The 26,655-nt window shown below is 43.9% G+C and overlaps 1 protein-coding gene across 4 annotated transcripts in view; it reads right to left on the bottom strand.

The window, feature by feature from the left end:
* Window positions 1–26,655, bottom strand: part of SLC12A1 (solute carrier family 12 member 1) — a 381,560-nt gene that overhangs the window by 256,660 nt on the left and 98,245 nt on the right. For all 4 annotated transcript variants that reach the window (XM_085644206.1, XM_085644209.1, XM_085644207.1 and 1 more), the window contains exons 3-4: window positions 22,576–22,701; window positions 22,362–22,437 (exon numbers count right to left, since the gene is read on the bottom strand). In XM_085644206.1, the coding sequence (XP_085500332.1) occupies window positions 22,362–22,437; window positions 22,576–22,701 (202 nt within the window). The remainder of the gene's footprint in view (window positions 1–22,361; window positions 22,438–22,575; window positions 22,702–26,655) is intronic.

Genomic DNA, 26,655 nt, shown 5'->3' with positions numbered 1-26,655 from the left:
GGGAATGGGCTAGAGTTGAGTTAGATAGATTGGAGTAGAGTGGAGCGGGGTAGAGTTGGGTAGATTGGAGTAGAGTAGAGCAGGGTAGATTGGAGTGGGGTAGATTGGGGTAGATTGGAGAGGAAGAGTGGGCTAGACTGTTATAGAGTGGAGCGGGGTAGATTGGGTGGAGTGGAGTAGTAGATTGTGTGTATTTGAGTGAGTTAGATTGTAGTAGTTTGGAGTGGGGTAGATTGTGGTTGGTTGGAGTGGGGTACATTGTAGCAGATTGGAGTGGGGCATATTGGGCTAGATTGGAGTGGGGTAGATTGGGGTAGAGTGGAGTAGGATGGCATAGAATGGAGTGGGTAAATTGGAGTGGAGTGGGGTAGATTGGGCTAGAGTGGGGTAGATTGGGGCAGAGTGGAGTGGGGTAGATTGGTTGGAGTGGAGTAGTTTGGGTGGATTTACCTGGGGTAAATTGAAGTGGATTGGCTTGGGGTCGATTGGAGTGGGGTAGATTGTGGTGAGATAGATTGAAGTGGGGTAGATTGGAGTGGGGTAGATTGGTGTGGGGTAGATAGAAGTGGGGTAGATTGGAGGGGAATAAATAGGGGCCTATCGGAGTGGGGTAGATTGGAGTGGAGTGGGGTAGATTGGAGTGAAGTGGGGTAGGGTAGAGTGTAGTGGGGTAGATTGGGGTATAGGGTAGTAGATTGGGGTACAGTGGAGTGGAGTAGATTGAGTTTATTGAAGTGGGGTAGATTGGGTTGAGTGGAGTGAGGTAGATTGTAATATAATGGAGCAGGGTTGATTGTAGTGGAGTGGGGTAGATTTGCATGGAATTAGGTTGATTGCGGCAGAGTGGGGTGGATTGGAGAGAAGTGGGGTAGATTTGGTGGATTAGAGTTGGGTAGTTTGGAACAGAGTGTGGTCGATTGGGGTAGATTGGAGTGTAGTGGGGTGAGTTGTAATAGATTGGAATGGATAAGGGTAGACTGGAGTCAGGTGGGGTAGACTGTAGTAGATTGAAGTGGATTGGGTTGGTTGGGATAGAGTGGGGTGGGGTAGAGTGGGTGTGGTGGCGGGGGTAGAATGGAGTGGAATAGATTAGGGTGGGTTAGATAGGGGTAGATTGATGTGGGATAGATGGGGTAGATTGAAGTAGAGTAAATAGGGGTATATTGGTGTGGGGTAGATTGGAGTGGAGGGGGTAGACTGCAGTGGGATGGGGTAGATTGGAGTGGGGCACTTTAAAGTGAAGTGGGGTGGGGTAGATGGGGGTAGAGTGTGGTAGATTGGAGTTGTGTAGATTGGGGTACAGTGTGGTAGATTGGGGTAGATTGGGCAGATTAGAGTGGGGTAGATTGGTTGGAGTGGAGTGGGGTAGATTTTGGCAGGATGTAGTGGGGTGGATTGGAGTGGGGTAGATTGTGGTAGAGCGGAGTGGGTTAGATAGGGGTAGTGTGGGGAGGGGTAGAGTGGAGTGGAGTTGGATAGATTGGAGTGGAGAGGAGACTGGAGTGCAGTGAAGAAGACTGGAGTCAGGTATCTGAGGTAGATTGGAGTGGAGAATGGAGTGGAGCAGAGTAGATTGGGGTGAAGTGGGATAGATAGAAGTGAAGCTGGGTAGACTGGAGTGAATTGAGATACAGTGGAGTGGGGTAGAGTGGAGTGGGGTAGGCTGGGGATTAGTGTGTTGGATTGGGGTACATTGGAGCGGGAGGGATTGGGGTAGGTTGGAGCGGAGAGGTGTAGATTTGAGTAGTGTGGGGGTAGATCAGGGTAGAATCATATGGGTTAGAGAGGAGTGGGGTAGAGTGGAGTGGAGTGCAGGACAATGGGTAAGGTGGGGGTAGATTGAAGTGGGGTGGGGTTGATTGGGTTAGATTGAGTGGAGTGGGGTAGATTGGAAAGGAATGGAGTGGGGTAGATTGGAGGTGTGTGGAGTAGAATGGAGTGGAGTTGAGTGGGGTAGATTGGGGTAGACTGGAGGAAAGTAAGGTAGATTGGAGTGGAGTGCAGTGGAGTAGGGTAGATTGAAGTGGAGAGTGGTAGATTGAAATGGAGTGGGTAGATTGGAGTGGGTGGGGTAGATTGGGGTGAGGTAGATTGGAGTAGGGAACATTGGGGTAGGGTGGAGTGGGATGGGGTAGACTGGAGTGTTGTCGGATGGGATGGAGTGCGGTGGGTTAGATTGGGTTAGATTAGATTGGCGTGGGGTAGATTGGAGTGGAGTGAGATAGATTGGAGTGGAGTGGGGTATGATTGGTGTGGATTGGAGTGAAGTGGGGTAGGTTGGTTTGAATGAAGTAGGGTAGATTGATGTTGAGTGGGATATATTGGGTGGAGTGGATTGGGGTACATTGGAGAGGAGTTGGTTAGATTGGGTGGAGTGGAGTGTGGTAGACTGGGTGGAGTGGGGTAGACTGTAGTGGAGTGGAGTATATTGGGGTAGACTGGAGTGGAGTGGGATAGATTGGGGTAGATTGGAATGGAGTGGGGTAGATTTGGGTAAGTGGCGTGGAATGGTGAGGCATGGAGTTGAGGGACATAGACTGGAGGGGCATAGAATGGAGGGCCTAAGTGAGGTGTGTTATGTTATGTAGTGAGTGGTGTAGAGTGGAGTGAGTGGCATAGATTGGAGTGTTGTGGAGTTGAGTGGCGCGTCACAAAGTGTCTTAGAAGGGAGGTGCGTAGAGTGAAGTGACGTTGTAGAGTGGCATGTTGTAGAATGAAGTGTTTTGACATATAGTGGAAGGGTATAGAGTGGAGTAGATGGTTTTAGAGTGGAGTGGTGTAAAGTGGAATGGTGTAGTGTGGAGTATGCCTGGTGTGGTAGCGTGCTGCCATTACAGACAACACATTTTCAATTGAAATGACCTTTACATTTGCACCGACATACAGTTCTGCTGCCCACAAACGATAATGTGTGGAAATCCCATCACCTTGTGTATTGATGTGTTTTGATCTATCAAAATATTTATTTCCACTACACTTCAGAATTACAAATAATGTGCTTTATTTGTACTTTCCTATTTCGAATGTATTCTAAAATGTTAACACGGTTCATATTTGTTGTGTGCTAGAAAACATCCTACATCCTCTCCTCTGATATAGATACTCTTACTTTGAAGTCAGAGAAAGAAAAGAAAACACAAAGCTCTCTCAGAAGCCAAAACCTAACATTTGACATCTGTCTTTGATTGTACAGCAAATGTGACAGGATAAGAACAAGATTTAAAGGCCTGTTTACAGAAACTGAGTATTCTGAAGCAAACATCGGATGCTCACGACAGGGACAAACTTAAGCTGGACAGTCTAAAGCAAATAAAGCCAGCGAATGAAAGCCAGCAACTGCGAGTTGCAAACCACAAAGCCAATAGTAAGCAGTGGGTGAAAAGCATTCTCAGGGAAACTTTCAGAATGCCCACAAGAAGTCGTAAACAAACCAGACAGCTGCACTTTCTAATAGGTTTTAATCTAAAAACGAAGTGGCGCCGGCTGGGGGCTCCAGTCTGGAGGGTAAATTGCATTTAAGGTTTCCTTTACTGTTTTCAGTCTTGGAAACAATAAAGATGGCGCCCATGACTCAATCAGGTCACTGGCCGAACTAGGAGCTGCAGCATGATCTAGTGGAAGGTAAAAGTGATATCAAGTAATGTGTTAGAGGATATCTGCTTGAGTTATTGCTTATATTTTTTATTCTTATTAATTTTATCTCTGAATATTCATGAGTCAAAGTGGAGTCACCTAATGGCAGTTTTGTCTAGTACTATGAAACAGCTTGGTGAGTTTAGTGCTTGTGGACCGCTAATTTTGAAGGCTGTAATCTTTAGTGATGTATTCAAACTTGTGTTCATAACAATGGGTTAGAAATGTTATTACATTTGCATCAGTGTCATTGCCTTTAAAACGATGGTACCTAGACAGAGACTCATTCCACCAAATCAGCTTAATTGATTACCTCATGCAAAAATAGTCTGGGCTGAGTTGAGCGTTTAATTGCTCGCTTGGGTAGTATATCTACATTTCTCAGCAGTGTTTAATTGGGCTCAGTCACAATGTTCATGAGTTACTCCACAACAACTGGGAGAAACTCATCAAGTCTTGATTTTTTTGGTACGCAGATACCTACAGCCCTGCATTTACAAACAGAAAGAAAAGCTGCAAGTACCAGAATGCAAAGAAAAATGTAGCATTGACACAGTCAACATGTTTATCATTTATTTATTTATTTATTTATGTACAGAGAGTTTTGGGGAAGTCAAAAGCAGCCAGGCTTAACTTAGAGACAATGAGTAAAGTATTTATGCAGCACACAGAGTAAGAAGGTGAAAAACCAACCCAAGAAAAATCCCAAACCAAATAAGGAAATATAGAGTAAGTTTAAATACCTAAAATGACATCATAATAACCAAAATCCAATCAGATGAACTAGACATATTCAATGTAAGGGTTTTAAGTGAAAACAGTACCTAAAAGCACAAAGCACCACTCATGGTCACCTGGTTGCGCAAGATATGGGGAAAGTCATAAGTTTAGGCTGACTACGATGGAGAGTGGGTCCAGCTTAGTCCAGCTAGAAATGTTACCTTTTAAGTCTGGCACAAAGAGTTCCATTTGCATTGGAGGAAGCTGCAAGTAGGAGACTGAGAATCGAGGAGGATCATTGCTATAGCACAAAGAGTTGCTGGTCATTGCTGGCCATCGCTCTCAGCACGAAGAACAGGCCTCACCGGAACTTCGCGTTGGCTGTTATTGCCGGCGGCAGCGTCTTGGTGTGAATGGGCCCACATTTCAGGATGTTCACATTTTTTCATTGGAGGAGCTCTCACTGATGCCACCCAAGTCTCCAGGACTTGGGGGTGCACCTCTTGGGGATCAGAACTGACTTTAGCAGAGGCTAGCAGGGAGGCCTCTTAAGATCATTGTGTGCCAGTAGATCACACAGGAGGTCAGCCAACTGACCATTAGAGTCACTCTGGGTAGCCTAGGGGGAAGGCAAGTAGGTCCATTCTTCTTCCTTAGACAGCAAGGAAGTCCTTCCAACAACAGGGCTGTCCTCTGGCAGCATGGCAGTCCTTCTTCTGTAACTTCTGGAAGTCCAATATTTATTCCTAGCGCCAGCCTTTGTTTGATGGGATTCTAGAGGCGGCTCCTCCGCTAAGGCGCAGGAGCGTCGCCCCACTGAACAAAAAAAAAATGAAATGATAAGAACTATTGTTATCATCATTTTATTTTTCCTAAATACTTCAGTGACTCCTCGGTTGGGCGGGGCTGGCGGAGCAGGGAGAGGAGTGGTTTTCACTCCTGAAGTGCGCACAACTGCCTGGCCGGCCCTCTTGGGCCGGCCAAACAGTCCTGCTTACTTTGCATTTTTCCCATCAGGCTGCATTACACAGCCTGGTGAGGGACATGCAAACCCTCCCAGTCCCTGTGTGAGCGCCAATCCACGGTGCTCAAACCAATCACAACGCTGCATTGCTGCGTTGTGATTGGCTATGGGGAGGTGGGAGGACGGGTGTTTCCTGCTGCTGGCTGGGAGTGCAGGAAGATGTTGGAGGGAGGGAGGATGAAGGAGAGGCAGCGGCCATTTCGGGTAGGTGTTTTTTTGTTTTTTGTTTTCTTTTTTTGTCCCACCCACCCCCCGCCCCACCACCCAGGTCCGGTAGCAGCCATTACTGGGGGACTGCCTGTCTTACCCTCACATCTGGTTCTGGAAAGTACTTCCTCTTCTCCTGTCAAGGCTCCAAACTGTCTGTAGATTAGAAAAGGCAGGGCAGGTTTGGTGTCAGGTTCCTTAGTGTGTTCAAGAGGCAAAGCCCTTTGAAGTGTATGCGGGGCTGTGTACAGCCTCTCTTCAGTCGTCCCGCCAGAATGACACATCCTCTCCACATCTAAGCTCCCTCTGTGTTACTGTCTGAAAGCAATACACAAACCTCAATAGCAGAGCCATTCACCGTCATGTGACCCAGGGCACTGGCAGAAGGCACAAATGTTTGGGACAAGAAAATGCCAACTTCTTAAATGTGACATTTTCAGAATTGTAACTTAAATTACAATTAATTTGAGTAAAAATAGTATATCTTTATCCGCACTCAATGCAAAGTTAGCACTTTTTAAATGTAATAAGGTAACTCACTACTAGTCAATGGGAGAGATCAGCCTTATAACAGTGAACAACCTTTTTAGGAGTTTTTCACCGTCAGAACATGTAAAACTTATGTACACATGTCCTGCTTTTCAAATATAAGGCACCATGCCCTGTGAGCCTCTAGGGCCTACCTCAGGGATGACTTATAAGTATTAAGAAGAAAGGGTTTAGACAAAGCGTCGTTATCAAGAGCCTGATGCGCCGGTCCAGATTCACACAATTGGGTCAGTGCGTCGAAGTTGAGCCTCGCAGCTGGGACCTCGGATCGGTGCTGTGTAGTTGTTGAACCTCGCAATCAGGACCTTCGATCGTTGCTGCGTTGTCATCGAACCTCACAGTCGGGTCTATCATCATCGTCGAGCCGCACAGTGATGTCTTCAAATTGGAACTGTGTTGGTGTTGATGGGCACTGCCTCAGTTTTGATTGGCGCAGTGGTGGCAATGCATCAATTTTGTAGCAAATCAGCTGCAGGGCCAACTTCTGAGGCCCAGGACTGAAGGGGGCACCTCAAGAAAGGGTAGGACTCACAGATGGCAGAGTACAGCAGCACCAGCAGAATTGCAAGAAGATTTTATGACTCCTGAGACTTCAGAAAGCAGGAGGAAAGCCAGCAAGCCATTGGAGTCACTCTGGGTTCAAGTGAGATGGGTCCAGTCCTTGTCCTCAGCAGGGCAGAGATCAGCAGGTAGCAGGGGCAGCTCAACACAGCAGTGAATCAGTCCCTTTGAACAGTCAGTCAAGCAGAGTGGCAATCTTTGTAGCACAGTAATCCTTACCGCTGGCAGAGTTTTTTACAGGCCCAGTAGTGTACTGATTTGGTAGGGTCAGAGTACATATACCTAAATGTGCCTTTGCAGTGGAGGTGACTTTAAAGCAGCTCCTTGAAGTGCGCAGGTCCCCTTTCATCCCAGCCCTGTATGCCAGGCTATCTTTAGGGAGTAATCAGTCGTTTGTGTGGGGAAAGGACACTGCCTATTCAGATGTAAGTGTCAGCCCCCTCTCCCCCTTCCTACCCGAAAGGCTATCAGAATAGAGATGAATGCAAATTAGTTATCGGTCGCATCCACCCTTCCCTTGTTTGTGGCTGTCTAGAGGGAATGCAAGTGTAGCTGTCTCCCCCTGCCCAAACGTGTATTGGAGGCAGGCTGCAGGCACAAGGAGGTAAGTTAAGAGCAAAGAAATTTCCACTTTCTAAAACTTTTTAAACTAATGTGGGCCCTTACTCTTTTCATTCGATTAACAGTTGAACACTCATCACATTACCAGGAACTGAAAACCTTTGCTGAGACTAAATCATTAACAGAGGCAAGTTTTTTCTCTTTTATTCAAAATCCATTAGCATTTTGGCAAATTGCGGGTTAATCTCTGGAATTCACTTTTAACAACTGCCTGTTACAATGCAGAGCATTTTCTTCATTTTTTTAGCACACAGTCAAACTCAGTTTTCAACAGTTGCTACTAAATTACAGGCAATTCCTGATTCCTCCACTTCAATAGGTAAGCGAACGCCCCCCTAGCTTAAAACTAGTTTCCCACTATACAACACAGGGATTCCCTTATCACATATAATTCCCTTTTATGTTTTGTAGTGTCCAACGCCGTCCAGGTCCTGAGGAGAACCCTTAGAATGTATTGGGTTCAGAAACGCGTCGACCCCCCTCACAGCTAGTAACAGCCACTACCAGCGTATGGAATGATTTACCATATACAAACAGGACTTTCTGTCTGTTGTAACCTCGGTTGATCTAGCTGCATCTGGCATGTTGCTTGTCTAACAAGTATCAATTATTTGCACTGCCATACAAATAAGGACTGGTCTGATGTTTGTCACATTGTTTTTTGTAATCACTTGTTTGTTCATTGATGTGTTTCTTTAAAGTATCTCTGTTTGTAATGTGCTTTACGTCAATGTTTAATTGTAATTTTGAATATTGTACAGTATCTTACTCTATGACATGAATCAAATGTCATAATAGTTTGTATTTTGAATGAAATAAGAAAGGTGAAATAAAAGCACCACAGCCACTTAATGATTAAAGGTGGTGATTTCTGAAAGTAGCATGAGAACAGTGCACGCCCTAAACACCCCCTCTATTTCCCTTAGTATTAAGGTGGCCTAGTTTGGACGTAAGTATAGGTTCAACCCCTTGTTGTAATAACCACTTTCTAAAAGTGGCATTTCTAAAATAGTAATGTCAAATCAAACTTTACCAACTAAAGAGGCTTTATCATTACTGTTCCAAAGATATTAAACATGATTTAGCTAATCCTTTCTAATCCGGAATCCCCAATGCAAACCTATTAGAGGAGTAGGCCACATAGTAGTGAAAAACTAATTTAGCTGTTTGTCACTACCAGGACATGTAAAACATGAAAGTACATGTCCTACCTTTTAGTTACACAGCACCCAGCCAAGAGGGCTACCTAGGGCCTACTTTAGGAGTTACCTAAGTGTAATAAAAGGGGAATTTAAGGCTTGGCAAGTGGTTTTAACTGCCAAGTCGAAGTGGCAGTAAACTGCATACACAAGCCTTGCAATGGCAGGCCTGAGACAAGTTTGAAAAGCTACTTGTGTGGGTGGCACAACCAGTACTGCAGGCCCACTAGTAGCATTTAAATTACAGGCCCTTTGTTGGACGACTTGGCCCTTTCTGCAGGGTCATCCCGGAACATTTTGCCTTCCTCCTGCATTTTTCTGACCTGTTGTTGGCTGTTTTATGACTCTGGGCACTTTACCACTGCTGATCAGTGCTAAAGTGCATATGCTCTTCCTATTGTAAATTGATGTATAAACTAGTGATTCCATGATTGGTTGGTTTGGTATACCTGCCAGACCCTAGTACAGTGAACCAGGAGTGCCCAGGGCTTGTAAATTCAAATGCTGCTGGTGGGCTTGCAGCACTGGTTGTGCCACTCACAGAAGCAGCATGTAAAAGTGTGTCTAAGGCCTGACATTGCAGAGCCTGCGTGCAGTCTGGTACTGTCATACTGACTGGGCAAGTGCACCCACTTGCCAGTCCCTAAACCTTCCCTTTTCTTCATATCAGACACCCCTATGGTAGGCCCAAGGGCAGGGTGCATTGTAAGTATAAGGTAGGACAAGCCCTGATGTGTGTGGCATGTCCTAATAGTGAATTACAGCCTTTTTCGTTTTTTCACTATTGCAAGTCTACCTGTTCCCCATAAGCCAGAATGGGCAGTTTGATTATTACATCTTATAATCCTAACTGACTCAGGGAACATGGTGGAAATTCGAATTTAGTATATCTGAACTCAGAATGATAAAATATATCTTATAGTGAAGTTTGAAAATACCACTTTTAGAAAGTAGGTATTTTCTTGTCTAACCATTCAAACCTGCCTCTGCTAGGTTGTGTATTCCTTGTCTGGAGTTTGAGTGACAGGGCTGGGGAATTCCAGGGGGCTGGGGAATTCCCGGAGACAGGGTGAGTCAGCACAGGGTTGAATAGAGAGATCTCCATGTAGATGGGTGGTATGAGTTGCACCTGGGACCTGAATAGGGCTGTGCTGTCCCTCCACAATGCTGGCTCCACCTCCTGTGGTGCGTCTGATGGCCCTGGCCTACACTGTCAAAGGAAAGAAGGAGTCTTGTCAACAAAGTGCTCCAGGACTGACCAGAACTGGTTTGGACTAGGCAAAGGCCTCTCTGCCTTCAGAGAACAAAGAGAAATTGAGTTTAAATATTGTGACCAGAACCCAAGAACTTTAGATCACTTTGAGAAACAAGAAGAAACCTCTGCTGAGGAGAGGAACCAGGAAGAAGCTGAGGAGAGACTATCCCTGAAACTGGGGGATTGGCCTGCAGGGGTTGGCTACTGCCAAAGAGAGGAGAAAGGAACTTTGTGTGTACTTTTGCTCAACATGTGAAGGATCTCCAAGGGCTTTGAAAAGAGGTTGCCTCCAGCTGAAGTCTCAGGGACAACAGACTTCAACCACCAGCTCCCCAGAGTTCTTTGGAAGTGCCTACTGCTATTTTGGGCCTTCTGAGGGACTGCGTGTCGCAAGGAGCTGGTAGCGCGACTCACGGAGAAGAAGAGTGTCGCCGTCGCAGCCGCTGCCGTCGCATCACTGAACAAGGGTGTTGCCGCTGTAGCTGTCGCGTTGCACCGCATCACGAGAAGCACCCTGCAACACCGAAGAAGGGTGTCGCCGTCGCAGCCATCGTAGCTGACGCATTGCACCGCATCAAGAGAAGAGTCTCGCATCGAGGAAGAACCGTGTCGCCGTCGCAGCCGCTGCCGTCGCATCTTGGATTACGCCGCTGTAGCTGTCGCATTGCACCGCATCGAGAAAAGCGTCTCGCATCCACGGAGAAGCGTGCCGCCGTCGGAGCAGCTACTGTCGCATCTCTGAACAAGGGTGTCGCCGCTGTAACTGTCGCATCGAGCGGAAGCGTCTCGCATCGCTGGAGAAGAGTGTTGCCACCAAAGCCGCTGTCGTCGCATCACTGGACAAGGGTCCCGCCGCTGTAGCTTACGCATGGAGCCGAGATCTCTCGCAACATCGGAGAAGCGAGCCGCATCAGGAAGATCTTCACGTCTTTATTTCTTTGCACCAAACTCTCATCACATCAACATCGTTGCAACACTTTCGTTGCCCTGCGTGTCGCATCTACAGTTACATTGACTTAAAGTGTCGCATTTAAGAACTAAAGAGAACTAAGCTAAATTCTACCATCTTGAAGTAACAGTATTGTGGATATTTGTCGTTTATGGTCTTGTGGTAAATCTATATAAAGAATACTTATTTTTGATATAAAACCTGTGTGGTGTCCATCTGTAGTGTTGTCACTTGATTACTGTATGTGTTCACAAATGCTTTACACACTGCCTCTGAGATAAGCCTGTCTGCTCGTGCCAAGCTACCAAGGGGGTGAGCAGGGGTTATTCTAGGAGTGTACCCCCTTACCCTGACTAGAGGCGAGGGTCCCTATTTGTCACAAGTGCATACCTGTGCCAACTAGAGACCCCCAAGTCTAACACCCTTGGTATATGGTATACTACTTTACAACAGACTTATAGGTAAACTAAATATGCCAGTCGGGTATACATCAATGTCACCACATTTAGGAAAGAAGCACATGCACTTTAGCACTGGTTAGTGGAGGTAAAGCACTCAGAGTCCTAAGGCCAATGAACATAAATAGCAAAAAGTGGAGTAAAGGAGGCAAAACCTTGAGGGAAGACCACCCTCAGGATGACAGGTCTAACAGAAGCTTTAGGCCTGACAAAAGGTAAACTTTGCCAGGGCAAAATGACAACTTAATACTGCACTACAGGCTGTAATGGAAGTCCTGAGAGGTGTTTTTAAAGTGCTACTTAGTGGGTGGTACAATGAGTGCTGCAGGCCCGCTAGTAGCATTTAATTTTTAGGCACTGGTTTCCTATAGTGCCATTTACTAGGGACTTACAAGGAAATTAAAGGTTGCAATTAGGTGTATGCCAATTTTACCATGTCTGAAGGTGAGAGCCCAGATACTTTAGCACTGGTTAGTGGTGGTAAAGTACACAGAATTCTAAAGCCAAAATAAATTAATCCTGCAAACAGGATTGGAAAAGGCAAAACGTATGGAAGAATATCATGCCAAAGATATCAGGTCTAACACATATAGTTTCTAAAGTTATGTGATGACAGTTGCTAACGTAGTACCTGAGCTTTGACACACTCTCAGTCACTGCACCCTCTGTGTGAGACCTGGCATCCTTGGCATGGTTTCCCCTGTCATTTTGCCTCTGCATCCTGTACTTTTTTGACTGTGTGCTGGACTTAATTTTTGCTGGTTTATGTACTTTGGGCACTTTACCACTGCTCATCGGTGCTAAAGTGCAAGTGCTTTCTGTGTAAATTGTGATTATTATTGGTTATCCATGATTGGTATATTTGATTTACTGGTAAGTTCCTAGTAAAGTGCACTGTGTGTGCCCAGGGCCTGTAAATCAAATGCTACCTATGGGCCTGCAGCACTGGTTGTGCCACATACATTAGTAGCCCTGTAAACTTGTCTCTGACCTCCCATTGCAGTGTCTGTGAGTACAGTTTTAAACTTCCATGTCGGCCTGGCAAGTGTACACACTTGCCAGGCCCAAGGCTTCCCTTTTCTTACATATAAGACACCCCTAAGGTAGGCCCAAGGTAGCCCCATGGGCAGTGTGCACTGTATTTGAAAGGTAGGACATGTACTGGTGTGTTTTACAAGTCCTGATAATGAACTACTGACAATTTCGTTTATTAATAATGCAAGGAGTATCTCTCCCATAGGTTATCATTGGAGCTACCTTGTAACATCTTACAAATGTAGCTTTCAATTGGGAAAAGACAGAGATTTGGAGTTTAGGTTCCCTGAACTCAGGATTTAAAAATACATATTTTAGTATAGGTGGTTTTTAAATTGTGTGTTTGAAAATGCCACTTTTAGAAAGTGGGTATTTTGTTGCTTTATCATCCTGTGCCTCTGTCTGCCTGTGGAATCAATGTCTGGTTTAGACTGACAGCTGGGTTGTTTGTGCATTCACTCTAGACAGTCACACAAAAGGAGCTGAGGTGTGCCCTACATATCCTGATGGCCCATCACCAGTGGTTGCAGGAGTTGTCACTGGCCTCTCACAAAGCTGTCTTCACCCCCTTGTAGTGTGTCTGAAGCCAAGGCAGGATTGTGTGGACAACAAGACTTTCATTTGAAGTATGCCTATTTACAAAGCCAAAAGGGGTGTAAGTATTGGACCTACAACAAAACATATTTAGAACACTTCTGGATGGAGGACAAGAAAAAGAGCTGAAGTGCTGTCAGGAGGAGTACTTGCATTTTGCCGTGCGTTGCTTTGCTGTGCTGGCCTGCAGTTGCTGCTTCTGTCTGTGGGCAGGGAAAGAACTGAACTTTCCTGTCTTGTATCCTGCTTTTCCAAGGTTCTCGAAGGGCTTGTGTGTGCTTGCCTTCTGTTGGAACTCTTAGGTCCATTCAAAGCCTAAAGAGGCCTTCCAGTGAAAGGAAACATATCTAGTTCTTATGAGCTTACCCAACCTAAGTGACCAACAAAAGATTTCAGGATGTCCCTTAATATGACTATGTCTGATTGGGTTTTAGACTTTTCTTGACATTATCCATTTGATGACTGTTACAATTAAATGAAAGATACGTAGTCCAGAGATGTAGTTCAGGATCTCAGCTTTATTCTTTAGTTAGGATCCATATTAAGTTCATGCTAGGCCTTAATCATTGTCCAGCAATGCCCCACTAGGAGCAGCCTCCCTGCTGCTCAGCCCTTCCACACCAACTGATCCCTGCTCCCACTCAAACACTCTCAACATTCCGATGACATCACATAGACTGAGTAGCAAGGCAAGGACAGCAACAGAGAGGATGCATCAATTACCTACTTAGATCATAACACATCCCCCCCTCATCAAATTTGCAAAGATACGAACATGCAAGATCAATGTATCACATGCGATAAGACTAATTAAATAAAATGTGCGTTGATAGAGATACACACATACAAAAATCAATGAGCTTCAAGAATAACACGAAGCTTCGGGACATAACACTGAAAGGGGTAAAATTGCAACCCCTGACAGGCAAATCAGAAAGCTAGAAAATAAGAAATTTCCACACGTGCGCACCTGTGACGCACAGACCAACACCTCACACGAGGTAACCAATTCAAGGGTATAACCAGACTTGTAAATCTGAGAAGGCTCAAAATAAGGAGTCTTCTTACGTACGCACCCTTCACGCACAGACCAAGACCTCACACGAGGTAACCAACCAATTCAAGGATAATACCAGACAGGAAAGTCTGAGAAGCCTCAAAATAAGGAGTCTTCTAACGTGCGCACCCTTCACGCACAGACCAAGACCTCACACGAGGTAACCAACCAATTCAAGGGTAAAACCAGACAGAAAAGTCTGAGAAGCCTCAAAATAAGGAGTCTTCTAATGTGCGCACCCTTAACGCACAGACCAACACCTCACACGAGGTAACCAACAATTCAAGGATAAAACCAGACAGGAAAGTCTGAGAAGCTTCAAAAGAAGAAGTCTTCTTATGTGCGCATCCGTAACGCACAGACCAACACCTCACATGAGGAAACCACCAATTCAGTGGGTAGGTAAAACCAAAACAAGCAAGTATGAGAAGCTTCAGAACATGACACGACCACGGACACTACACTCTCTCTCCATCTATTCATACAGATACAAAATAAGGACACAACACTCTCTCACCCCTTCTTATACAAATACAGGATCAGGTACCAGTGATGGAGCAACAGTATGATATAACAATAAAATCATACACAAACAACCATATGAAACACTAAAAGTTGTGCTCCACAACGCACGCACATGAAAACATGCACAGAATTCCAATTAACACAAACTAAGAAAGAATCCATGGACTCCGGTGAGCGATCTCTCACCCGAAATTGTCACCAGCAGGAAGATCTTGGTTATGAGTTCCATGCAGCTCCAGGGGAGTTGTCCATGTTCCTTCTACGATGGACAATTCATCGCAGACCTTGTATAGAGCACAGTATCCAGCAGAATGCAAAGCCAGAAAAGTCAATCCAAACTCGTTGGTCAGCTTAAAAGCATTAATAAAGGCACACATGTTTGTCACCTGGCTTGTGAGGTCCTAGAAATCCGCCAGGAACCGCCAAAACTTCTAAGAGTTGCCGTGAGCATCAAAGAAAAACACGTGGTTGGCAAACAGGAACTCCAAACAACCCTTCAAAATTGCTGCGCTATGGCCAAGCTCAAGATGGCAGCACGCTTCATGACGACACGCCGGGTGGCTAACGGCGCATAGCTGCATACAGGCGTCACTGGGCAGCGGAGAAAATCGAGGACAGAAAGACGTAATCTAGGATTCCCTATGCCAGCGCGCAGCAACAAACTGACGGTAAGGTGCGCGTGTACCTTTTAAAATGTCAACGATGTCCAGCAACCGTAATAAATTGTAAACCACAGGATTTAACTAGAAAAAACGAATTCTGATGTACAGTAGCAATTCTCCAGCAATAGCTCTAACAGATGCCCATTGGAAAATCCTCGTACACCACTCTCACACGGGCCGCACTGTGAAAATTCAGTGAAACACTCCTCGGTTCAGGCACTGTTAACTTCATAGTCTCCACCTCTTTGCTTGGTTAACTTTAAAAAAAAAACACACGCTGTTGAAAAATAATTGACCTGCTCTTTAGACTTGCACGACTGTGACACAAACACCGGGACTCGATCCGTGCCCCCGACTAACAGCTTAAGGGTCTGGTACATTGAGGCAGACTAACACAGAAAACAGCTCATGGTTTCAGAGATATTACCATTCTCTGCATCTCTGAATCAGCCTAACAACTTGGCAGGAGAGGCAGTCTTCCACAGCATACTTTACAACAGTGTAGATTCAAAATACACTGTATCCAATAGGCAAGCAGGAAGAATTAACACAAGTCCAAATGTATAGTACACTCTAATACAAGTAAATAATATCCAGGTCACAGATGATGCTCTCAGGACAGGAACAGTTCGGCAAAGACAGGCAGGCTTTAAGACAAAGAAGGAAAGTCTAATACAAACTGGCACTTACTGGTTGGGGCGACCGATGGAATGGTCACTGGTGGGGCATTAGGGGTGCCAGGTTGCTCAAATCCTCAGGTTGTAGGTTTCTTTCTTCAGTTTTGAAAGTCCAATCTCCATTAAAGTAGCACGCAGGTTCTTAGAATCGTCGCCAGTGTTACAAATAAAGAAGGCTAGGTAGTCCATAAGATGTGGTTCAGGATCTAAGCTTTATTCTTTAGTTAGGATCCATATTAAGTTCATGCTAGGCCTTAATCATTGTCCAGCAATGCCCCACCAGGAGCAGCCTCCCTGCTGCTCAGCCCTTCCACACCAACTGATCTCTGCTCCCACTCAAACACTCTCAACATTCCGATGACATCACATAGACTGAGTAGCAAGGCAAGGACAGCAACAGAGAGGATGCATCAATTACCTACTTAGATCATAACAATGACCTATTCTAAACCTTGCACATCTGACTTGTACAATTAATTGGTGCCAACAATGCTATATTTTCACTTCCCCCAAATGAAGGGGGCGTTGCTTCGAGGGTGCTCAGCTAAAAAAGCTCTTTCCAACATAACCACTACAGAGACGACTGTTGTGACCTCAGGTGCACCGTTTTCCCCACGTGTCACCGCCATGTTTACAGCCTTTGTCGTTTTCATTTCACTTGATGAAGAACAATTTCAACGCATTTAGCCAGTATTAGGCAAGACACATATCTGTTGTGTCACTGCAAATGTCAAAGTGTTCTTTCACTGACTTGAAGTCACAAGCGTGTGACCCATCGTAGACACACCTCATGAGTTGCGTTAGAGTAGAGCGACAACTGTAGTTGTTGTACCCAGTTTAAATGGTGCATACGTTCGAGAACACAATACAAATGGCTATTTACATCATGTAATACACTTTACAAGCGTGCCCTGGGTGGACGCTATATAAATAGACATTTATGCAAATGTGGGCACTGCTCCCCCTGACGGGCATGACCTCTGCATCTACTGCATTTGCCATTGTCAATGCTGCACATGCACAGCCAGTGCATTCAAGCAGTGCACTATAAAGCTCTGGTCTTTAATATTCAAATGTAATCTGACGAAATATGCCAAATGTACAATAATAAGACTACAAACCTCACTGAACACCTAAAGCAAATCCCCAGTGCAGTTTTACGTGTCCATGGTGATCCGCCATATTATCCTGGAAAGGATTGTGACATTTGATTGAAGTTCAAAGTTTTCCCTATAGATGCAGGTGTCAAATAAGTTCACTTTCAAAAAGGCCTACGCTCCTGGCTCTTCTCACACTGGGAATGAAGTAATATTCCTTAATGAGCGCAATAAGTTACCAAATGGCCTTTAAAGAAACTAATTGCGCGCGAAGCCCTTGGGCAGTGACTTGGCAGTGTTAGCCCGCTGACTTTTAATGGAACGGCATACCTGCGCGCGACCCTCTGGCAGTTTGATACGCTTCATAAAGCTAGTAGGCACCTTTTTGTCAGGTTTGGTGTTGACTCAAAATATGCATGTTAATTCTTAAAGGCCCGGAAACATAAACCTACTTTAAGGAGAATAAAAGCACGTTTTGTTGAGTAATATGTTTATTAAAAAAAAAAAAAAAAAAAGGAACAATTGTCTCACAGCTTTATCGAGTTTAATGTGCTAAAATATTAACATCAACAGGAAGTAATGAATCTGGTGAAATGAGGTGAATTTAAGCAACCCTCACGTGATGAAGCAGTAGTAGCGTTCAGAACTAAGCTGCATACGTGGACAGCTCAGCAAGTGGAGCAATCCACAACGAGCAGTTCATAGGGGTGTGGAGAGATGGGCGGGCTCATGTATGAACAGAAGTGCATCTTTGTGGATATTCTAAGACTGCAGGTTCAACTTTACACCGAGCCACTCTCAGCCTGACTGGGCGGCCATGACACTTCATGAAGTCCCAGGTATATGATCCCAGTGAACAGCGCACTATAATTAATATGGTGGTGACACCCTTCACTAAGAATAAAAATGTCAATCTATTTTGCACTCCCTTAATTCATATAGCATATTTTACATTGTGCATGTTGTTCTTTTACACCAACTGGTCAGAATAATAAAGCCATCCACCGAAGTATGCAGACGTTTACATTCCGAAGCCTGCCCAGTAAAGAAGTACAAATGGCTTTTACTGTGATCGTAGACACCAACGTAAAATAGTGCACTGCGCCCTGCGGTAGATGTGGAATTGGTGTCAGAGTTAGCAACATTTCTAGGGTGATGTTTTGATATCATGTCACACCAATTCCCTGTAGGAAGCAATGAAAAGAATGGATTTAATGGGAAGAACAACAAGCCTTCCTTTTCTTTAATGACCTGGAACATATTGTTTCAAAATACACTGCTACTTTCCTGGTTAGGTTAGGATTGGTGAGCATCACCCCCACCCTGCAGTTATGTGGCCCCAAGTGAGAGGTGCCAGTCTGTAAAGCATCCAGCAATAGACAAAAACAATGTTAAAAATCATGTACATGTCATGCAGAGAGATTTGTCTTGAACATCAGTTGACTATGTCAACTGTTGTCGTAAGCCAGTTCCCCGATGAAGAAGCATGCGTTTTCACTTGCACTGTGTGTCCCACGGTTGTAAGTCTGTAACAATGATAGGCCCATGGGTAGTCGATAGAGAATAGTCTTTATTGTAAGCCACATCTAATCACCTCAGCCTCCTTCCTCCAGCTCCACCAATCTCCCGCTTTACATTTTCAACATTCTCCAATAGCAAAAAGTAATAGGAACACTGGAGGACCGAAGGTTCCATCACCTAGACCTAACTAGGCTCATATTGTAAATGCAGGATACTACACATCTCCCTCCTAATTCTAACACGGTTTACAGGTTATAAAAACAAACACATTACTCGATTTAACTTTATAGAAAGAAATACCTAAGACAGCTTGTAATGACTATTGAACACCATGCAATAAAACAAAATATATACAGTCTACTCACTGGAGCAGTCTACTCAATGTTGACATCTAAACCTATTTACAGCCATATCTAGGTTTGGTGTGACGCCTTTCACTTTTCCAGTTATTTAAACCTGGACATAGTCACACAAGTGTCCAGGTTTGGTGCCATGCCTTACACTTCTCCTCTTGTTTACATCAGTCTCATTGGAACCATTCTGTTTGAAACCAACCACTTCCACACTTTCAATTTCTCCACATTTTGATACTCTTGCAACCCTATTGCGGTTCCACATCCTATGATCTTGAGTCTTGATAGCATTCTTAAAGACTTTAGCTACCTTCATATAAGATAAAAACATGGACTTTGGAGCAGAAGATCCTTTACCTGGACATTAAATTCTCACCTTGTCCCCAACCTTTATTCTTGTCTTTCTAACAGCTCTGCGTACATCATATCTCTATTTGTTGACAAGTATTTTCCTCAATTACATCTCATCTTTCTCTTTCTTACATACTTCCACATGTACACCACAAGCGGTTTTAATGTTTATCCAAGAAGTTTTAATGTTTATCCAATGTTTATCCTTTTCTGAAACAATTCAAATGGGGTTTTTCCTGTCATAGTGTGTGGGTTAAGTCTACAGTTTATAACGTTTTAAAAAATGTCTTTCTTCCAGCACATCTGATTAGCCAGTGCTCTCTGGATGGTTTCCTTCAATATGCAGTTGATTCTTTCAACCATTCCATTAGTTTCTGGGTGGTACAGTGCCGTCTTCCTATGTATTATGCCCCTATCACCTAGAAACGTCTCCATGTCTTTGGACACAAATTTGACATCATTGTCTGACAACAACATGGAGGGGAAACTTTATTGTCCAAAAATGTGTTCTAGTAACTTATTAATTTCCCTAGTTTCTATACAGTTATTGATCTCCGAATGTGTGACATTACATCGCATACATTCACAACGTGGTAGTTTACATCGCGTTTGTTACGAATGACTTGCGCTAGAGGCGCTGGACTTAGGAATAGTATGATTTACTATTCCAACTTCACTGTGTGGAACAGTAGGGAAGGTGATGGAATTTTAAATCATACTATTCCTTAGTGTAGAGCGCCATCTAGCGCAAGTCGTTGTAACGGCTTGCGTTGTAATGACCGCGTTGTAAAGCTATCGCGGTGTAACGACCGCGTTGTAAAGGTCGTTCTCCATTGATCTCCACCTCAGTCCACCTTGAATACATATCAATTAGCACAATTACATATTTGTCACTAGTGGACACCCTTATGGGACCTAAAATATCTATGGCAACTTCCTCTCACAGTTCTTCGGGCAGCTTTCCCAAAACCATTGGTTGTACTCTTAACTTCAATTCCTTATAACACCTTACACACTCCATGCACTCCCTCACGGTTCTTTCAGTTAGAATGTCCATCCCAGGCCACCAGTACATCTGTCTCAACCTTTCAATTGTTTTTGAGATATCCGGATGGCTATCATGAGTAGAGTCCACAAGATGCCCCCTTACATTGCTGGAGAGAATTAGCCTGGTACCGGTTAACAATAAACCATTCCGGTATGCCAGTTCTGACCTCACCAACCAATATGGTTTTAAAACTTCATTTGTCTTTGAGTAACCCTTCCAGTTTCCTACAACTTCCTTAATCACAGACTGCAATTTAATTTATTTACCAAGCTATCCAATCCACCCATCTTCTATAATTACAGTGTCCCTGATCAGAGAAATAACAAACTCATCATACTCATCAATTACATCTTCATCTTCTGAATCCTCTATCACAATCCTTTTCTCCATCCGCATGCAGCAATCTGCAAGGTTAATCTTCACGCCTGGTACATAATCCACATTAAAACGAAACTACTGAAGCAATCCCACCCACTTCCTTATCCTGGATGAGATATTATCAATGTCTTTCTTCTCAAAGATCTCTTTGAGTGGTTTGTGATCAGGCTTGACTTAAAAATCGCAACCCCATACAAGCTTCCTCAGTTGCGGACTGCCCAGAATATAGCTAGGACCTCTTTCTAAATCACATAATTTTGGAAATGGCCCTTTTTAGGATGCTTTCTCTTGGCGTTTTGCTTTTGTCACTCCTGGTATTTTGCTGGTCTATGTGCTAGCCATAGGACTTTCAGCACCTTTGACACTGCCATTCAGTGCCAAAGCGCTGTGATTGTCACATACATACTGGTGATTGGTGTATACATGATTGGCTGACTTGGGTTAGCTGCAAGTCCCTTGCCTAGGGGTAAGACATATACCTGGGGCATCTAACTCAAATGCTCCTTGTGGAGCCTGCAGCACTGGTTGTGCCACTCACGGAGGTAGCTCTTCAAACGTGCCACAGGTTTGCCCTGGCAGGGCAACTTGGCATTCAAAAAAGCTACTTGCCAAGGTTCTGCATGTCTCTCGCTACATCAGAGTAATCCATCGGGTAGGGTGCGGTGTTGGGAAGAGGCAGGGCATGGGCTCGGGTGTTCTACATGCTTTGGTAGTGAATGGCACCAGATGGTGTGTTCAGTATGGTGGGGCCTGCTTTTCAAATTGTTTAAACAGGGGGACCATTGGAAAAGCTATTATGCAATGTTTCCTATGTGCAGGAGAGTAGCAAATAGTGTTTGGTATCGATGAGTTAGTAATGGTAAATCACTGTTCACGCGAGTGGATTCAACATTACTAATGTGAAAATGCCACTTTGGGAAAGTGGGCATTTCTGTGCTCGTGGCTCTATGTGGCTGTAGCCTGCCTGAAATCCACATCTGGGTGCTGAGGGGGCAGCTACATCTCTGCATTCCTAATAGAAGGTCATAAACTAGGGGCTCAAGGTAAACTGCAGACCTCTGACTCTGAGGAGCCTTGGGGGAGGAGATACATTCTGCATAATGAATCCCACCCTTGTCGCCAATGTAACAATGATAGGCCTCACAGGCAGTTGATAAAGAATAGTCTTTATTGCAAGCCACATCTATTCACCTTAGCCTCATTCTTCCAGCTCCTGCATCCCCCCATCCACCTCCCACTTTTAAATATCAACATTCTTCCATAGCAACAAGTGATAGAAATACTGGACTAACTAGGCTCATATTGCAAATGCAGGATACTACAGAGTCCTGTTCCAAACAATGGCAAAGAAACAGGTTACATGGAGGAATTCTAAATGATTCCAGTGCCTTAGTAGATATGCAGGTCATCCAATTCATTCAGCTTCCAAATGATGACTCTGAAGCCAGTTACAGGCAAGGTTATATTGGAACAAATGGGGCATTGGTCATTGCCAGTGGGAAGTAAACAAAACTCGCCATTAATAAAACAAAAAAGATATGTCTATAGCTTTGAAACACTCTCTTTAACTATTTCAACTCATAATATTCAGTGGAAAGCAGACTTTATGGGAAGAAACACAATTTAAAAAAACATTCTTTCTTTCTTACCACTATGCTCCCATGGAAACACGAAAACATCCTAAAGAGAATTATTATCTTGGGACAAAAACAACATTGATTCCCTCTAAATTCCCTGTGAAGGCTTCTTCTCCTGACAGTAGGCACTTGCTTATAAAGTTGTCGTTTAGCTTCAACAGAGATCATTGCGAACAAAGTGTTTTTCAGTACAGTATGTGCATGCTAAGGCAGCTCAAAATGAAACTTGAGATTGTGTTGTAGAACCTACCTATTCCAGCCTGACCCACGATCCAAGACAGTCGAATGAAAAGCATCACTCCCCAGATATTCAACATGCACCTCACCTGCGATTGAGGTAAAAGAAATATGGCAAAAAACATTAGAACTCTGCTTCAACAATGACAATTCCTGATGCATGATGGTTTTTAATAATCTACTGGCCTGTTTATATCAAAGCTATGCAAGAATTGTTGTGAACTCACCAGTACACCCTTTATCCACCCAAATTTCACAAAGCCTCCTTTTTCCTCTTCTTCGATGATGTTCGCCTCATCATCGGTTTGGAGACCATCTCCATTGCCCACAGAGCCTGGACTCACTGCCACATTCTGAATTAAAAAGAAGAAAATACGAATATCAAAATTGTGTTTTTTGTTGACCCACACATGCACGCCCATTCTGTTTAACATCTTTATGCAGTGACAAAAATATTAAACCAGCCTTTATTGTAAAAGCAATATACTGTTTGAAAGAAGTATCCTTTTAATTACTTTATGTGACAGTCATGCTAAAGTCAAAATTATTGGCACAAATAAGAAGTGTACTTATCTGGCACCCAGCACTGACAGAATATGAATCATTTGAGCCGGGGACCAGGACAAAATTCTACAACTGTAGTTAAAGAATGCCAATACTCCATAGATCATGCTTCACACATGACATTCTTCAAACACCGAACATAAGATCTAATGGCTCACATAACAAGCACATCTCTTTCCTTCAATAGGCTTGAGGCCTTTAATTCACTTGCATTGCCAGCTGCCATTCCAATAGTACAGGCTGACCCAAAAAAAAGACCTTTTGATAAAATGACAAGCAGAATTATTGTCAGATTTATTCACTGGTCAATTTTCTGTATAAGTTCACAGGACATGTTAGGTGTGCAGACATTTTCCTATTTACTTTGGTGCATCATAAATCCTTTTTAATGCACTTTTTGAAACCCAATATCTGCAAACACAGAGCTACAGTGACTTGCCAGGCTGCCGGAAAGTCTGCAAATGTGGTGTTAAACCTCAAGTAACTTGCTGAGGACAGTAGAAACAGAGGGGCACACTTAGCACTATTGTAGACCCCTGGCAAGGACTCAGAGCCTGGGTGCACCAAGGGGAGAGAGGTCCAAGACTAGGATGAGTCTGTGCTGTGACAGAGTTGAGCAGATCGATGGGGGAATTGCCAGAGTAGTGGTGAGGCAGTAGTGAACCATGATGATAACAAAATTGGATAAGCAATGATTACCATAGAGGTGGAGAGCAGGGCCAGCGAAGTTTGCGATATCAGTTGAAATTTCTGTACCAGGAACCTCAGACAAGCAGTGAGGATTAGTGAGCAGATCCTGCCCATGACTGCTTCTGCTTCTGGAGTGTTGCAGTGGTGGTTGTGTGTGTGAGACGAGGAAACAGAGGAACGCCAACTGAAAGGAGGGGAGCTCAGGCGGCCTCCAAGTTGGAGATCAACAGACGGGGACAAAGGCAATGCTGAACCTGGCCTGGACGTGAGTGAGGACTGCTTTGGGAGGGTACATTATTGACGTCCTCAGCTTAGGCCTAGCTTGCTGTTATCAGTATCCTGCCTTGTCCTCCTGTGTTTCAGTTCCTACCACAGACCAGACATGAGAAATCAGGAGCCAAATGAGTAGGTCCTTCTAATCGGTGTAGTGAACTGAGCTCATGGAGATCTCTATGGATGGGGCCATCTATAAACCAAGTTAAGAACAGTGAAGCCGCTCTCAGTGACCCTGTAGCTGGGCGGTGTTGTATGGTCAGGAACCAGGGAGCCCTGCTGCCCATTTTCTGTCGTCCTATGCAGCAAGAAGTACAGCCTCTGTTACACCTCTCTGCACGAATCCTCTCTGAAACTCAGTGATGTAGCAAGACTGGATAAAAAGGCAATGGCATCCTGGAAAAGGCATTACTGCTTTCAGAGGTGGGAGTACTGATGGTCTTTGGCTGTCTTAGCAGGACCGAATTCCTAAATATTAATCAGATATTTCCTTTGAAAGGGCCACAGATGCTGGAAGAGTGGGGCTTGGGCCCCTTACACTCTGGCATGCAGCCATATGTTTGCAATAAACTTAAAAAGATGAAGCTGAAGAAGCATGACGGGTTCTTATATAAGGCAGATGTGATAGTCTGTTAGAGGTATCCAGAAGGAATAACAAGCATTTGCAATGCAATTGGTCTCGCCTTTGGGACATTATATGTATTTCGCTATGCTGCACATTGGCCTGGGTGCTGAAACATGTACTGTTCTTTAACATGGAGGGAAAGAAAGCACCAAACTGCGTGACACACCAGGTATGGGAACACATGGAGAGACACATTGCCTTTCAGCAGGAAATGGTATAGTCAAAAGATCTGTTTTTAATATAAAATCAGAGCCTTCGGTGGTCATATCACTGAAAATACAAGATTTGATTTTTTTGTTTTTGTTTATGGGTGCTCTTCGAAGACAATTTCTATGGACTGGATTCTAGAGAATGGTAAAGTGATTCTGGTATTCTACTGACCTCTGCTGGTCGTTTTCTATCAAGAAAGTTAAATAGAGGCAGTTGCCAGAAAATGTTTAAAAAAGAAAGCCCCTCAGCAGAAAGCAATTCTGTTATTTTACTGACCTCTACTGGTCGTTTTCTATCAAGACAGTTAAATAGAGGCAGTTGAACAAGCAGAAAGCAATTCTGGTATTTTACTGACCTCTACTGGTCATTTTCTATCATGACAGTTAAATAAAGGCAGTTGAACAGAACAAAAAGTCCCTAAGCGGAAGCAGACAAGTCCTAGGGCTGATCTCCAGAGCCCACAAAGTACATATACACATATAAGTATATACTAAAGTATATACACAGCTAGGCGAGACCTAAAAATGGGACTCTCCAGACATTTTGCGTCACAGACTGTTGGATATTTTCAAATTCAGCAACCATATGAGCTTTCAGTTAATTTAAAAAACTAAAGCAATATCGTGCTAGTCGCAGAGTAAGTTCTTAATCACTGATACAATCAATATGTGTGACTTTCTAATTATAAAATCTTTGTCTTTAGTATAAACATACCACTACATCTTGTGCAAAAATAACTTATTTGTTCACACTGTATGCTTGGTATAAACTGATGGACAGAAATATTCAATATTTATATAAATTTTCGTATAGAAAGTATTTGACCAGAAAATATGCACCTATATCATCTGTAATTACTCTATTAGGATTTAACCATAAAACTCTCTTCATATAGACCAAAGCTGCATATATAATCAAACTGAAACTTTCCAGCAAGGCTGATATACATTTAATGAGAGTGTATGGTGAATTCCCAGTATATAATATTGCTGCATTATAATTACCTGTCTAAATAAAGAGTGCTGGTCCAGTCCATTTAAATACAGAGGGGTGGGCCAAGAACATACAGTGTTGTGCCAATATCACACAAGGAAAGCCTAGTATCACCCAGCATAGCCCCAATATCACCCAGCACTAGGCCAATATCCAGCATTAGCCCAAAGTCACACCCACTACCCTTCTAAGGCCCAATACCCCACAGTGCTAGCCCATTATCACATACACTGTGGAGGCCTTACATCCCAGTACAGCTCTTAACCTATCAGATTTGATCTGAGGATATACTGCCATGGTCCAAGGTGGCCAATTAATATCGGTGCAATGGACTGCGTGAATATAGCAATGGCATGCCATAGAAATGTTGAATGTAGCTCTTCAATGGAGGATCACTTGAAAACTGAGCGGTTGAAGAGGGATGTTGTGCCCAGGGCTGTTAAGTGGAGAACAATAAAAAAAATGAGGAAGCACAGATCTGTGCGTGTGAGTTGAAGTTGCTGTGAATAGTGGGGAAGAGTAGGACATCGCACATTTACCTATTGCCTACAGGCCCTCATGCTGGGAACCCTTTAGAGATGTAGACTGCAATACTCTTATTTTCCCATTAGTTTTCATCAGAATTGAGGAAATCTAAGAGGAAGAAACGTTAAATATCATGATTTTAAAATCACTTTAAAGTCACTGTATGATGTTGCGCAACAATCCAAAGTCCAGCCCAAATTCTTACCGTGCTAGACCAGGATCAAACATTTCTTTGTAAAAATACATAGCTTTTGACCTGGCAGATTTGTTCTGGGATTTCATAATAATGCTTCGCCGTTACCTGTACATTTAAATTAATGGACTGTGCAAATATCTCTTGGGGCTCAGTAACAAACTGGTGATTAATCAACGTGCTGCTGGCCAGAGGTCTTACAATGCTAGACTAATGTCAGATAGTGATGGGAGA

Source organism: Triturus cristatus, chromosome 3_1 (assembly GCF_964204655.1).
Source record: "Triturus cristatus chromosome 3_1, aTriCri1.1, whole genome shotgun sequence".
NCBI classification, from domain to species: domain Eukaryota; kingdom Metazoa; phylum Chordata; class Amphibia; order Caudata; family Salamandridae; genus Triturus; species Triturus cristatus.
The sequence above is the reverse complement of the archived record's forward strand: the minus strand, read 5'-3'. Positions and strand labels throughout refer to the sequence as shown.